General features: G+C 44.8%; 1 protein-coding gene across 1 annotated transcript; it reads left to right on the top strand.

Annotated features, from left to right (window-relative positions):
- Positions 1–786: 786 nt before the first annotated feature.
- On the top strand, positions 787–15938 carry LOC308312030 (ephrin type-B receptor 4a-like; the record flags this gene model as incomplete). The annotated part of the gene is made up of 5 exons (XM_080794436.1): positions 787–1002; positions 6734–6883; positions 11202–11395; positions 14291–14449; positions 15073–15938. Coding segments are annotated over 5 exons (861 nt in total), but the record flags the coding sequence as incomplete, so codon positions are not given.
- Positions 15939–16341: the final 403 nt, after the last annotated feature.

The following is a 16341-nucleotide window of genomic DNA, read 5'->3' on the forward strand; positions in this document are numbered from 1 at the left end:
TTTCCCACTGTCTCTGTCTCTCTCTCTCTCTGTAATGTCAACATTGCGCACAGCGACAACAACCAACATCCCAACAATAATGAACAAAAAGCAATACAGTAACAATGAATGAAAAGAAATGAACAAACGGAAACATAACAGCAACTTAATGACCCTGTTGTTGTTCAGACACCTGTCTCTTCTGTCCACTGGCTGTCCCTGTCCCTCATATAATAGTTGATGACAACTCCACACGTATTGTGCTGCCAAAGAATGTGCATTTGGAGCTGTTCTCCCAGAACATATTGAAGTGATGAGTTATTAATAATGGTGGATTCAAATTATTCATATTTCTCTTTAAATGTAGGGAAGAATGATTCTCTGGTGTCTTCATATTTGTCGTATTGTAGATAGATAGATAGATAGATAGATAGAGGTGGCACAGCAGTTAACCCATTTTAGACGGAACACCTTTTGGTGTTAGCATTACATTATGCTTTAGCTATTGAAAAATAGCAGATCTACAAGCTCATAGCGCGCCACCGAGTGGCGCTCTACGAGCTTGTAGGTCTGCTATTTTTGAAAAATCGAAGAACGACTGACATAGAAACATAGCTTTTTCAGAAAACTGTCAGGATGCAGAAGACATTTTTAGAATCTGATCTCAGGTTAAAATGGGTTATTAAAAGGTACTGTAGTATACAGAATAAACAGGCAGAAGGAAAAGGAAGGTGCATCAATAAACAATAATAATAAACTCTCTCCCCCTCTCTCTCTCTCTCTCTCTCTCTCTCTCTCTCCCCCCAGCTCAACGACAGCCAGTTCACCCCCATCCAGCTGGTGGGCATGCTGCGCGGCATCGCCTCGGGCATGAAGTACCTGTCTGAGATGAGCTACGTGCACCGGGACCTGGCGGCGCGCAACATCCTTATCAACAGCAACCTGGTGTGCAAGGTGTCCGACTTCGGCCTGTCCAGGTTCCTGCAGGAGAACTCCTCCGACCCCACCTACACCAGCTCCCTGGTAGGGATCTGAACCATTAATACACCTACACCAGCTCCCTGGTAGGGATCTGAACCATTAATACACCTACACCAGCTCCCTGGTAGGGATCTGAACCATTAATACACCTACACCAGCTCCCTGGTAGGGATCTGAACCATTAATACACCTACACCAGCTCCCTGGTAGGGATCTGAACCATTAATACACCTACACCAGCTCCCTGGTAGGGATCTGAACCATTAATACACCTACACCAGCTCCCTGGTAGGGATCTGAACCCTTAATACACCTACACCAGCTCCCTGGTAGGGATCTGAACCATTAATACACCTACACCAGCTCCCTGGTAGGGATCTGAACCCTTAATACACCTACACCAGCTCCCTGGTAGGGATCTGAACCATTAATATACACCTACACCAGCTCCCTGGTAGGGATCTGAACCATTAATGCACCTACACCAGCTCCCTGGTAGGGATCTGAACCATTAATACACCTACACCAGCTCCCTGGTAGGGATCTGAACCATTAATACACCTACACCAGCTCCCTGGTAGGGATCTGAACCATTAATACACCTACACCAGCTCCCTGGTAGGGATCTGAACCATTAATACACCTACACCAGCTCCCTGGTAGGGATGTGAACCATTAATACACCTACACCAGCTCCCTGGTAGGGATGTGAACCATTAATACACCTACACCAGCTCCCTGGTAGGGATCTGAACCATTAATACACCTACACCAGCTCCCTGGTAGGGATGTGAACCATTAATACACCTACACCAGCTCCCTGGTAGGGATCTGAACCATTAATACACCTACACCAGCTCCCTGGTAGGGATCTGAACCATTAATACACCTACACCAGCTCCCTGGTAGAGATCTGAACCATTAATACACCTACACCAGCTCCCTGGTAGGGATCTGAACCATTAATACACCTACACCAGCTCCCTGGTAGGGATCTGGACCATTAACACATAGACTGCTACAGGTTCTAGCGGACCCTGGCTTACTGGTGCTGAAGGCTTAACATGGGCTTTTTGAGCTTTTTGGGGGGCCCACAGCGAGGGGCCTCTTATAGCGAGAATCACAATCGCATAAATAAAAAGAAAGCCCAACTTGTCCACTTCAATTTAAAAAAAAAATATGATTCTACCATCTTCCATTCTGGAGATATTGACCTTTTTCTAACACCTGCTTTTGCCTGCACGCTGCTTGTGAAAAAAAACAACAGAGATATGGAGGCCTGAAGTTGACAGACATTTCAGTTCAGTTTTTTTTGTTCAAAAGACCGATATAAAATTGAGCACAAATAATATCCTATACAAACCATATACCGAATGAAAGCCCTGAATGTCTACTTTTAGGAGGAAAACAGTACACATTGTACACATATACAGTTTGTCACTAATTGGCTATTGAATGCAGCTTGCGCCCACCAGAGAACTTTAGAGAAGGCATGGACCCGAAGAACTATTATTCACAAAATAAGGCCTATAGCGACATGTACATACTATATACCGTATGAAACAGTAGACTCTCTGCTTTCATAAGAAAAATACCACCCAGAAAAATCACACCCCTGTGAAGTGAGCAGTGCAATTGCACTGCTCACTTCACAGGGGTGTGATTTTTATTATTATTACAGTATTAGTATTTTTCTTATGAAAGCAGAGAGTCGACTGTTTCATACGGTATATAGTATGTACATGTCGCTATAGGCCTTATTTTGTGAATAATAGTTATTCAGGCCCATGCCATCTCTAAAGTTCTCTGAAAAAGATAATTTTAGAGAGCATGGACCTAACAACTAAATATTCACAAAATAAGGCCTATAGCGACATGTACATACTATATACCGTATGAAACAGAATACTCTCTGCTTTCATAAGAAAAATACTAATACTGTAATAATAATAGAAATCACACCCCAGTGAAGTGAGCAGTGCAATGTTGCACTGCTCACTTCACAACATTGCACTGCTCACTTCACAGGGGTGTGATTTTTATTATTACGAGTAAGACGCGCGAACGCGGAAGGCGAACGCAGATCGTAAATTGCAATAACAATTAGAATAAATTACAGACATGATCTGCAGGGTGTCATAGTTAGTGCTTGGACCACGCCAGCTCCATATATGGTCACAAAAGACGCCATCACACTCATGTCACCATGACTCAGCCATAACCATATAAGGAGTCCCCAAAGCAGGACCACGCCATCACACTCATGTCACCATGACTCACAAATCACTCAGCTCCATATATGGGCACAAAAGGGCCAGGTCCACATATACAGTAAGCGGGACAGACAGACACACACACACACACACACACACACACAGACAGACAGACAGACAGACAGACGTGATCTGCTAGGTCTCATAGTAAGTGCTCATTGCATTCGCAATTACAGTATTAGTTTTTTTCTTATGAAAGCAGAGAGTCTTGATGCACATTATCTGATCATAAAACGGACTTGGAAACTTTCTTCAATCGTAGCCCCATATGTGCCCTCTCCCTACGCTCATTGAACTCATTCTGTGATTCGAGCTACAAACAATCGCAGTAACGGGGGGGGGGGGGGGGGGCAACTAGGCTTTGAGGAAATTATCTTGCATAATCAACATTATTGTCGATTGTCGTGTGCCGCTCCAAACATGTCCAGACATACCACTAACCTCATCGATCCAGTCTCGCGTATCTATAAGGTGAGACGCGAGACTGGATCGGATTGTGTCTGGACATGTTTGGGAAAAAAAACAAGAAAAACAACGACTCAACGAGATGGATGCGGCAGCAGAAGCAGCACGTCAACGTATTTGGAAGAAAAAAAACGAGAAAGCACCACCTGTCGTTGCAAGACAAACACCCGTATGTTGCTGATAGACAGATAATAATCGATCCGATTTTGTCCTGCCGTTCATTTTATCACATTAGGTGCAGGGCAGGCTGCTCGACGGTGAGTTTATAATAGCCTGTTGTAACGAGAAAGGGGGATGGATTGGATGGTTGGATTGCGAGCAGCGCAGCAGCAGCAGCAGTACGGCTTGCGATCAGCGACCAACGTATCATGGCGGGCCCTCGATAATGATGTGCAATCTGTCCATGACTAACTCCACATGTGTCTGGCAAACGTTACGTTATGAAATCAAATGCCGATCGTTGCAGGTTTATATACGGGCAGAGAGCAAATCGCGTTGTATCTTGTTCCGAGAATGAGAGCGCAAGCCTTGCAGTTGAAAGCAGTGGGGACTCGGGAGTGGGGGGGGAACTGCCAATGCGATCCAAGAGGAAGAGACCCCCCCCCCCACCATTCTCCCTCGGGAGAAACCATGTAGAAACAGGAGGGGAGGGGGAATCGAGTGTATTCACACAAACAAGAGCATTGTCCCATCCATTTTAGATCCCCTGACATCTGCGTTGGTCTATGCCGGACGGCCGTATCCATTACGTCGTACGTCCTCGCATAGACCAACCAATAGGCGGTGCCAGACGCTTCTCAGACCAACACCTCTTTTCAGCAGGGGGGGGTTTTAACTCTTTTTAGAGCCGATCGGTGTTACATTATGAGTTGTCCGGGCGCAAATATAGTTGAACAATAGTAATCAATAAAAAAACGTTTTTTGGCCCATAAAACGTATAAAAACGTTATGCGCTTCTTGCGCTTGGCTATAATAAAACGTTTAAAAACGCTTTGCGCATTCGATGAGTTAATACACCTACACCAGCTCCCTGGTAGGGATCTGAACCATTAATACACCTACACCAGCTCCCTGGTAGGGATCTGGACCATTAATACACCTACACCAGCTCCCTGGTAGGGATCTGGACCATTAATACACCTACACCAGCTCCCTGGTAGGGATCTGAACCATTAATACACCTACACCAGCTCCCTGGTAGGGATCTGAACCATTAATACACCTACACCAGCTCCCTGGTAGGGATCTGAACCATTAATACACCTACACCAGCTCCCTGGTAGGGATCTGAACCATTAATACACCTACACCAGCTCCCTGGTAGGGATCTGAACTATTAACACATTCTGTACAAAATACGTCTGGAAACGTCATAAGGATTCGAACCGAGAGGTGCCTTCGACGTCTGTGGACGTCCTAGCGACGTCCAAACGACACGGGGCGAGATAAGAATATTCAGAATTATTCCTATTTTTTTTTTTGGCATTTCGCTTTTCGCTTGCCGTATGCTAACGCTCTGTGCAACTATTAGCTTGTCATTGACTCCCATGTTAGCGCGGCGGAAAGAATGACTCGTATCTCCTCATCCAGTCCTCATCCAGTGAGGTCACTTTGTCAGTCAACTTTTTTAAGAAAGTGTTTCCGGTTCATGGCTTTCAGAGTAAAAGCGATCACTACTCTGGCGACTACTCTGGCACCCCGGAGCTTCTATTTTGATGCACTTCCTGTACTAAATGTGTTAACCATATTAATACCAGGAACCTACACCAGCTCCCTGGTAGGGAATCTGAACTATTAACCTATTCTATTCAGTATTCACCACCCCCCGCCTGTGCCAGAACGTAAACAATCTGTCGTTCTTTAGTGTCTATAATGGCTATTTCACTAGTCACAGTAATATCCAAGCAGAACTTTTAGTATTGACTCGTGTCGTTGAATAATTCTCCACTTCAATCAATCCCTTATTTCCATCCACAAACGGAATTCCTCCTGAGCTTCTCTCAAAAAGGATCCACTTGAAAATAATTAGCTGGCTTGACAACACCAAAGTAAAATAATACAAACACGATTGCTTTACTAAGTTTACAGTTGGGAAGTTTACGAAGTTTACGGTCAAAAACTCTCAACTCTGAACTCACTTTCGCTTTTCTCTGACGTCACTGGTCAATTTCACATGCACAGTAGACATTATATCACTCAAAATAATACAATATATATAGAAATGTATCATAAAATATTGCAACAAACACCTAATATTAGTAAACTCTCTGTCATTTCCTCGTATTAGCCTGCAGGCCTGCCTGGTTGACTATAGATTTAGAAGACATTTTGAAGGTTTTACTCCTGAAATGATCCATTATTTATTTGTGACCCAGAAAATAGCCAATATACAAGCTCTGATTAAAGTCCAGTATAGAGGCCCTACATGCTCTTGGCGACATCCAATTTGTCTTCAGAAATAGAGGTGATATAACGACAAATTGATGTCATTCTGAACTTCTGATGGTCGGTCTCTGAACCTTTCCTCTGAACGAGTGCATCTCCATGTGGCCTGACTCTCCGAATCGGAGCTACAGAAAGTAGCCTTTCTGTTTTGGCCTTTACTCTGGTGTTAATAACTGTTCATTCTTCCCAATAACTGAGCAGAACACGTGACACAATGTGAGCTTGTATATCTATTGTTTTAAATAGCCAACGTATAAAATATGCATAATAAAGTGATTAACCCATTGTGGGCGGGACCCCCTTTTGGTGTTAGCATTATGTTATGCTTTAGCTATTGAAAAATAGCAGACCTACAAGCTCATAGCGCGCCACCGAGTGGCGCGCTACGAGCTTGTAGGTCTGCTATTTGAAGAACGACTGACATAGAAACATAGAAAACTGTCAGGATGTAGAAGACATTTTTTAGAATCTGATCTCAGGTCAGTGTTCAACCATCCAAATGTCCAGGTATTTTAAGAACCCCATGCATCTCTTCTTACAGTATGTGGTTTTGTTTTTAACCGTTCGCCACCCTGTCGTGTCCCATCCAGGGAGGTAAGATCCCTATCCGCTGGACGGCGCCCGAGGCCATCGCCTTCAGGAAGTTCACGTCTGCGTCGGACGCCTGGAGCTACGGCATCGTGATGTGGGAGGTGATGTCGTTCGGAGAGCGGCCGTACTGGGACATGAGCAACCAGGACGTGAGTTTTTTTTTAATATTTTTTATCCCACGATTTTGTAACGCATTTTTTCACCCCTGTGTCAATCATCTAATGTGATCCTGGGCTCTACACACCCTCCACCAACCTAGTCCCCATATATGGGGGACAAGGGGAGAGCAACCTAGTCCCCATATATGGGGGACAAGGGGAGAGCAACCTAGTCCCCATATATGGGGGACAAGGGGAGAGCAACCTAGTCCCCCATATATGGGGGACAAGGGGAGAGCAACGGACTTGAACTCATGCTTCCTTCATGCCTGAGTGTCCAAGTTGCTCCTTTACACCTGACAGGGGGGAGTTTCCCTGGACGTCTATAGGCCTTACTGGGGCATGTTTATACGTTTATACTATGTCTTGTTGTCTGTGCGTGCGGTCGTTAGTTCGTTGGGAGCTCTTTGTTAAAGGTCAGCCTTTCCATGCGCTGACAGCTGGAAATTGAGCAATACTGTGTTCATTTATTTATTTTAGCAATTTCTCTCTCGGGGGGGAAAGTGGGCTAAAACATGAGTCATGAGTCATCATTCAGCCAGCAGTGTGCGTTGGTTATGTAATCTTAGCTCTTTATACTTTTTAAGTCTATAATCGCTTTATTATCTAGATTTTTGACATTTTCATTTTGTCAGGTTTTATGAAATCCTACGGGAAAAATAACCTTTTGCTATAGTTTATGGCCCTCATTTATCAACCGTGCGTACGCCAAAATATCCGACATTTTCGGCATTTACCATTTCCACCAAAGCTTGAAATTGAACTTGAGTAGGACAAAAAGTCACGTCTGGTCGGGAGCTGTCGTACGCTTTGTCCTCGGCTGTTTTTCTGTCATAGAACAGCGGAGCAGCATTGTTTGACCAGCTGAGAGGCTGCCACAGGCATCTAAACATATATGTATTCACTCCTAAAATGTATATATAAAACTGTATGTATATGGGCTACATGTAAAAAAGAAAAAAGTAAAGGAATACATCAACGATGTGTCTTTGTGTCATATGACATTAGTAGGAGATAAAATCGCGCTATTAAAAACAATGTTGCAAGTTTAGATGCTTAAGCCATTTAAACAGAGTTTTGCATGAGCGCATACACGCGAGGATTTGGGCTGTCTGTGCTGAAATATTTCCATGACGGAGAGTCCCAATTAACGTGGGTAGCCTATACTGTAGCCTAATCTACAGCAGGCCGATGTCTTTCGGGAGTTACGGTACTGTATGTGCAATCTCCTCCTCGTTTAATAAACCCGGCGCGTCGCTCGAATGTGCCAGCGCAAGTGGGAACAGCATCGGAGATAGTATAGGCTACCCAGCCAGCCCACCACCACCACCACCACCACCATGCAGCCACATGAGGCTACGGTTTTGGCCGCTGCACATTCATATATTGACAGTTGACAGCGACTAGCGACTGCGAGGCAATCTAAATAGACTGTCGAACGTGCATGGTCAGTTGGTCACGGACGGACCACAGTGATGGAGAGACACAGACAGACAGGACAGGACAGGAGGAGCATGCAAAACGGCAGCGTGTGTGTGCCTATTTGTTATTTAATTCATGGTTCACAGGTTCAGGTTTTCGTTCACTAATATATCTTGTTGTATATTAAATTAAAACATTTTTTTTTTTTTTCCCCAAAATTTCAAAAAACATGGGCTATAACTAGGGGTGTGCATCTCTCCTTTACAAGACGATTCGATACGTATCGATATGCATGGGCTACGATGCGATTCAGAGACGATACATTTATACACAGCACGATTCGAATTCGATTCGATTCGGTGGAATTCGATGCGATTTCGATTTTGAGGAATTTGAGGCGATTCGATGCGATACGATACGGTGCGATCTGACACATTTAACCTTTTTTAGATTTTTAATTTGAAGCTAGATCTATAAAGAATAGGGTTGGGACTTAAAAAAAACATCTAATTCATTGGAGGATTTGTGATTAATTAATCTCAATTAATCACATTTTAATCGCATAGCAATAGGCCTATTTGACCTGATCAGTGAGCTTTTTTTTTCAAATGGATTTGGATACGAGTGAATCAATGAATGAATAGGCAATTAAAAAAGTAGTAATAATAATAGTGATAATATTATTATTTATATAATGCTTCTCTGAGTACTTTGACGCTTTTCAAGGGGAACATTAGAAAACTAATAAAAACAACTTTATAAGAGAAAAACTAAGACTATGGAATAAAATAAATGAAAGTGGAATGAGATAGCTGGGGAAAGACATTCTGGGTTTGAATTTATAGGTGGTGGCATATCTCTGAGTTTTGGGAAGTGCATTGTTTTCACAGGTCTGCCTGTTGTGGACAGTGAAACCAGACGCAACGATACAGTCATACTGTCGATGCAAACAGACGTGTACAGTAGCTGCTCGGCCTGCTCCAAATTATATTCCCATTCGTCTTTGTGTCTGCCCGTGTAAACGCAGCATCGAGTGTGAGGGTTAGGGAACGAATGGACCATAGAGTTATTAAGGAGGACTCCTTCTAACGATATGGACCAGAGTTAAACTAATGTTAGCTCCCATGCTAACTGTTGCTACCCTCGTCAGAAACAACACGACCATCCAGATCGGGTGGAAGCTGTTGATATCACGTTGCTTGTGCCCGTGGATGGGAAATGAAATGTAAAAGGCTATAGAAGCGTGGATGAAAGGCAAAGCACAGATGTGCAATAATGCTGTGTCGTGACTCGTATCTGCGTGTGTATTCCGTCTGACAACGAGTGGTTGATGCTGCTATAGTGCTCGTCTGTTGTTGCTGGCTGCTGATGCATATAGAGCGTCATCATAAGCATGCGCCCGTCCTGCGCTGGAAGTAGCAGATCTACAAGCTATCTACCCGTCGCAATGCACGGCGCTTTGGGCTTGTACATCTGTGTTTTTCCCGCAGTTAGTTGAATTATATCGATTCGCAGCTTTAGGATCGAACCAACGTCCGATGCAGACGCTATTTTGACCGATCCAGACACACGTGCATCGATGTAGTCGCATCGTTAATGTTAAAATCGATTATCGATTCATATCGATATATTTTGACACCACTAGCTATAACCCATCGTTTTTGTCATTTTGCCATTTTTTTCAAATCCTCAAAAATGATGAAAAACGGCGCGCTATAGTATGCCGTACGATATGGGCTATAGCCCACGGTCCAAAATGATGAGAAACGAGGCTAACTTTTTTTTTCAAAATTTCAAAAAACATGGGCTATAACCCATCGTTTTTGTAATTTTGTCATTTTTTCAAATCCTCAAAAATGATGAAAAACGGCGCGCTATAGTATGCCGTACGATATGGGCTATAGCCCATGGTCCAAAATGATGAGAAACGAGGCTAACTTTTTTTTTCAAAATTTCAAAAAACATGGGCTATAACCCATCGTTTTTGTCATTTCGTAATTTTTTTCAAATCCTCCAAAATGATGAAAAACGGCGCGCTATAGTATGCCGTACGATATGGGCTATAGCCCATGGTCCAAAATCATAAAAAACGAGGCTAACTTTTTTTTTCAAAATTTCAAAAAACATGGGCTATAACCCATCGTTTTTGTCATTTCGTCATTTTTTTCAAATCCTCAAAAATGATGAAAAACGGCGCGCTATAGTATGCCGTACGATATGGGCTATAGCCCATGGTCCAAAATGATGAGAAACGAGGCTAACTTTTTTTTTCAAAATTTCAAAAACATGGGCTATAACCCATCGTTTTTGTCATTTCGTCATTTTTTTCAAATCCTCAAAAATGATGAAAAGCGGCGCGCTATAGTATGCCGTACGATATGGGCTATAGCCCATGGTCCAAAATGATGAGAAACGAGGCCAACTTTTTTTTTCAAAATTTCAAAAACATGGGCTATAACCCATCGTTTTTGTCATTTCGAAAAAAAATTCAAATCCTCAAAAATGATGAAAAACGGGGCTTCATTCCATAGGGCGTGCCAGATAGATTTCAGCCGTCACATTTATTAACGTCGGAACGAAATTAAGGAAGGATCAGCTGTTTGCGATCACTTTATAAATGCCGTGGCGACGTGGGTGTACTACGAAACCTGCACTCGAATCTGTGGCAGATTTTACACTGGATTGATAAATGAGGGCCTAAGTTTGTTGAGGGCTCTAACGTTTTTGGTTTTTGGTACAGCCACCACTGCTGTAGATGTGCTGCATACACCTGGAAGTTATGACTGCGTCATGCTTGTTTTTTCATGCCATTTTGAAGATAGTGTGGATTGTACCTTTTGGCTCAGTACTAATCATGTTGTGTACGGGCCGTCATCATCATCATCAGGTGATCAACGCCATCGAGCAGGACTACCGGCTGCCCCCCCCTCCGGACTGCCCCACCCACCTCCACCAGCTGATGCTGGACTGCTGGCAGAAGGAGCGCTCGGCGCGCCCGCGCTTCGCCGACATCGTCAGCGCGCTGGACAAGCTGATCCGGAACCCCGCCTCGCTGAAGATAGTGGCCCAGGAGGGAGCTGGGTGAGTGTGGCGCCCTGCAACATGTCTCTTATAAGACAACAATAGGAGCGAAGTAGCAGATCCACAAGTGCAAAACATGGCGACACGCTTTGAGCTTGTACATCTGCTACTTTTGACGTTTTTGAATTTGTGTCGTGAAAAGTAACAGTTTTGGACATAATGAGGTTTACTTTCCACGCGACAGAGACGACATACAAATCTCTATTTAACCAGTAAAGACATTGAGACGTATAGGTCTCTTTTTAAAAGAATGAACTGGCCAAGAAGTGGATAAGTTATACACATTCACACAGAACGACAGACACAAAGAGGACAGTGGCTCAGGGGTAGAAGTTCGATCCCTGTGGGCTCCCCCAGAGTACACTCAGAGTTAAATAAAAAGGTTGAGACACACTCTGTCAGAAGACAAAACTGCAAAGATGCAAATGCAAATTAGACCAAATAATAGAGTCGCATATGCAAATGTGTGCCATTAGTTCCAGGTTCACTAATGGCTCTTTTTTTTCTTATCTTGCATCTTGAATATGAGAAGAATAGGAATAAGAAGTGAACAAGCTCATTATTTTATATGGGCATGGGGCCCGAAAAACACAAAAGCATGATTTATACTGTGTGGTACGTTTTGCTGTCGTGTGGTGAAAATAGCCTCTTATCTATTTAGTGCCGTGAGCTTGTAGATCGGGGTGTTTTTCGCCGCACACCACGGGGCGTACCATGGATTATAAATGAAGCATTAATAATAATTTTGGCAGGAACCCCTTTTGGTGTTAGCATTATGTCGTGCTTTAGCTATTGAAAAATAGCAGATCTACAAGCTACGAGCTTGTAGGTCTTGCTATTTTTGAAAAATCGAAGAACGACTGATATAGAAACACAGCTTTTTCAGAAAACTGTCAGGATGTAGAAGACATTTTTTTAATCTGATCTCAGGTCAGAATGAAAACTGTCAGGATGTAGAAGACATTTTTTGAATCTGATCTCGGGTCAGAATGAAAACTGTCAGGATGTAGAAGACATTTTTAGAATCTGATCTCAGGTCAAATGAACGGTAGTCTAACTTTCAGCCTCGTTGTTGAACTTTCTGTACTTTCCCGCGACGTTCCCAGGAGTGTCTTTGTGGAAAAGGCTATCACCCTAAAACCGCTAAATATTGAAATAACCTCCACTATCGGAGGAGATTGTGTGGGAAAAGGTTAACCAACCTCTAAACCGCTGAAGTATCTCCACTCCTGTAGGCCAGAGTGATCATTTATAGAGGAGCTTTGTGGAGACGGCTATCACCCCCAAACCACTGAAATATTGAAGCAGGATGACTCTAGAAATGTCTTCTAAATCCTGACAGTTTTCTGAAAATCCCTATGTTTCTATGTGTCAGTGGTTCTCAAACATTTTCATGTCAAGGACCCCCAAGATTATATGTATTTGACCGCCGACCCCCATCTGAAAATATGTAGTTCCAGGGACCCCCCCGAGCCCCCCTTAGAAGCAAAGATTTGAGTTAAAAACGTTCGCTCTGAAAGAATATATTCAAAGACATTTTCAAGATTTTTCAACAAAAAAAATAGCACACCTACAAGCTCATATCGCGGCACTCTGTGCCACGCTACGAGCTTGTAGATCTGCTATTTTTTCAACAGCCAAAGCATAACATAATGCCCACCAAAGACCAAAAGGGGTTACAGTATATCCCGTCTAAAAATGGATTAACTCGACAGCTCGGGCCGAGCGGGAAAATAAATGCCCCTCGGAGGCTCCCGCGTCAGTCCGTAAGGGAGACGTTGGTTCCATTAGCCCCTCCTGGTGAGGCATAGCAGCTCTGTCTGCCCCTGACGGGACCCCCCCCGTCCCCCCCCCTGCGCTGAGGTGACAGCCCCCCCCCCCTCTCGCCAGGGAGGCGACAGAGACCCCTCGCCGGGGGGCGGTTTCCCCCTCAGCCCTGCTGACCACTGGCTTCCAGTATAGCAGCATAAAGACATTCCCTTGTTTCTGAGACTGTCAATCATTGTAGAACAGGAATGTCACTCCAGGGGGTGGGTTGGTGGGTCGGTGGGGGGGCGGGCGGGGGGGGATGAATAATATGTCTGTGTGTGTGTGTTTGGTGGAGTTGCGTTTTTGTCTTTGGCCCTAGGGCTGTAGTTAATTGATTATTAGGGTTTAGGGGTGGGGGGTGGGGGGTGGGGGGGGGTTAGTCTGTGTTTTCGGTGACGTTGCGTTTTTGTCTTCTTGCCTCGGGCTGCGATTAACTTATTATTACTGTCTCAACGATTATTCTGTCTGTTGTTTTGTGTGATTGACAGTAAATGGTAAATAGTGCATTTATGTATATGGTGCTTTTATCCAAAGCACTTTACATACAGTAGATTGTGCATTTACATTCACCCATTAATTTACATTCACCCATTCACACACCGACGGCGGAGGAAACCATGCAAGGCACCAACCAACCAACCTGCACATTGGGAGCAAAATAGGGGTTCAGAGTGTTGCTCAAAGACACTTCGACACTAACTCTGAAGAAGTATGGTTTTATTTTGGGGTTGGGAGGAGTGTATGATCAGTCACTGCAGTGACAAAACTGAACAAACTTCCCTTTTTTTGGTCGACAGCCTGTCGTCTGCACAGCTCTGACATGTGAGCCAGCATAAAGACATTCCCTGGGTTTTGACCTTGTCAATCACTCACACTTAGCGTCCACAGTCTCCTTGTACACAGGAATGCCACCGGCAGGCAGGCTGTGTGTGTGTGTGTGTGTGTGTGTGTGTGTGTGCGTGTGTTAGTGTGTTTGTGAGTGAGTGAGTGAATGACACTGTGTGTATTTTGTGTTGACACTGTGTTTTCCCTCTCCTCTCCTCTCCTCTCCTCTCCTCTCCTCTCCTCTCCTCTCCTCTCCTCCAGGCCGTCCTATCCCCTCTTGGACCAGCGTGCGCCCCTGTCCCTCTCCACGTGCTCCTCTCTGGGGGAGTGGCTGAGGGCCATCAAGATGGAACGCTACGAGGAGAACTTCCTCCAGGCCGGGTTCAGCTCCGTGGAGCAGCTGGCGCAGCTCACCACCGAGTACGTTATCTTATCTACTGTAACCCCAGCTAAATGATATAGTACTCAGCTCACCACCGAGTACGTTATCTTATCTACTGTAACCCCAGCTAAATGATATAGTTATGAACCAGCGTCTCTATTTCCTGCGGCAGCTTAAGAAGTTCAAAGTCAGCCAAGCAGCCATGACTCACTTCTATAACAGGGCCACTATTGAAAGTGTTCTAACCTTCTCCATGCACTTGTCTGGTTTGGTCACACAACCTCTCAAGACAAATCAAAGCTGGAAAGAGTAGTACGCTGTACGTCGCGCATCAAAAAACATAGGATGTAGCCTCCCTACACTTTCCTCACTCCACCAGAATAATTAGGAAGGCAAATAAAATCATTGCAGACAACTCCCATCCTGCACATCACCTCTTCAATCTCCTCCCATCAGGCAGGAGATATAGAAGTATCCAGAGCTCAACATGTCGCTTCAGGGATAGCACTTACCCTTACTGAGTGCCGCGCTACGAGCTTGTAGGTCTATTTCTTTTTCTTTTTTTCTACGTCAGGCCAAAATGGGCTAATAGTTGTTGTATGCGCTCTCTCTCTCTCTCTCTCTCTCTCTCTCTCTCTCTCTCTCTCTCTCTCTCTCTCAGGGACCTGCTGCACGTTGGCATCACCCTGGCCGGGCACCAGAGGAAGATCCTGACCAGCGCCCACAGCCTGACCACGGGCAGCAGCAACAGAGGTGGAGGTGGTGGTGGTGTTGTTGGTGGCAGCACCGCTATGCCCTTCTAAAAAACACCAAACCCTCCAGGCTGGCGCAACACACACAACCTGGCTGGCTGGCACCACCCATGCCCGTTTTAAAACACACAACCTGGCTGGGGTCCAGTGGAGTGGAGTGGAGTCGACCCTTCCTTCAGAGAACAACACAAACTAAACTCTAACTCTGGTTTAAAACGGGACAGAGTGGAGTGGAGTCGACCCTTCCTTCCCTCCTTCAGAGAACAAAACAAACTAAACTCTAACTCTGGTTGAAAACGGGACAGAGTGGAGTGGAGTGGACCCTTCCTTCCCTCCTTCAGAGAACAACACAAACTAAACGATAACTCTGGTTGAAAACGGGACAGAGTGGAGTGGAGTCGACCCTTCCTTCCCTCCTTCAGAGAACAAAACAAACTAAACTCTAACTCTGGTTGAAAACGGGACAGAGTGGAGTGGAGTCGACCCTTCCTTCCCTCCTTCAGAGAACAACACAAACTAAACTCTAACTCTGGTTGAAAACGGGACAGAGTGGAGTGGAGTCGACCCTTCCTTCCCTCCTTCAGAGAACAACACAAACTAAACTCTAACTCTGGTTGAAAACGGGACAGAGTGGAGTGGAGTCGACCCTTCCTTCCCTCCTTCAGAGAACAACACAAACTAAACTCTAACTCTGGTTGAAAACGGGACAGAGCCACGGACTATACTTACTGTACTACAGTAACACTCGACGCACGGATGCAACAACAGACAGGCAACCCACCATGACCCACTTTTTAAATATAATATAGGATGGGATGGACGGTGTGGAGGGGAGGGGGGGTGAAGGGAGGGGGGGCTTGGCAGAGTTCCTCGCTGAGAGCATCCGGAACATCCAGTGTTTTGTTTTTTTTTGTTTTGTTTTTTAGGCGACCTTCCAAGCACAAGACGAGGATGTTTAAATCCCCTGGCTCTTCTTCGTTGTGGTTGTTATTATTATTATTACAGACGGTTTCTGTCTCCTTGTGTTGGGAGTGACTGACTCGCTCAGATTAAACCGTTCTCCAGCGAACCCTCCTAAACTCCCCCAGAGGGAGGGGGTGACCAAACCCTCCGATGAACCTCCTAAACCCTAAACCCCAGAGGGAGGGGGTGAACCTCCTAACCCCCCCAGAGGGAGG

This window comes from Protomyctophum bolini (genome assembly GCF_963924005.1).
Source record: "Protomyctophum bolini genome assembly, contig: SCAFFOLD_145, whole genome shotgun sequence".
NCBI classification, from domain to species: domain Eukaryota; kingdom Metazoa; phylum Chordata; class Actinopteri; order Myctophiformes; family Myctophidae; genus Protomyctophum; species Protomyctophum bolini.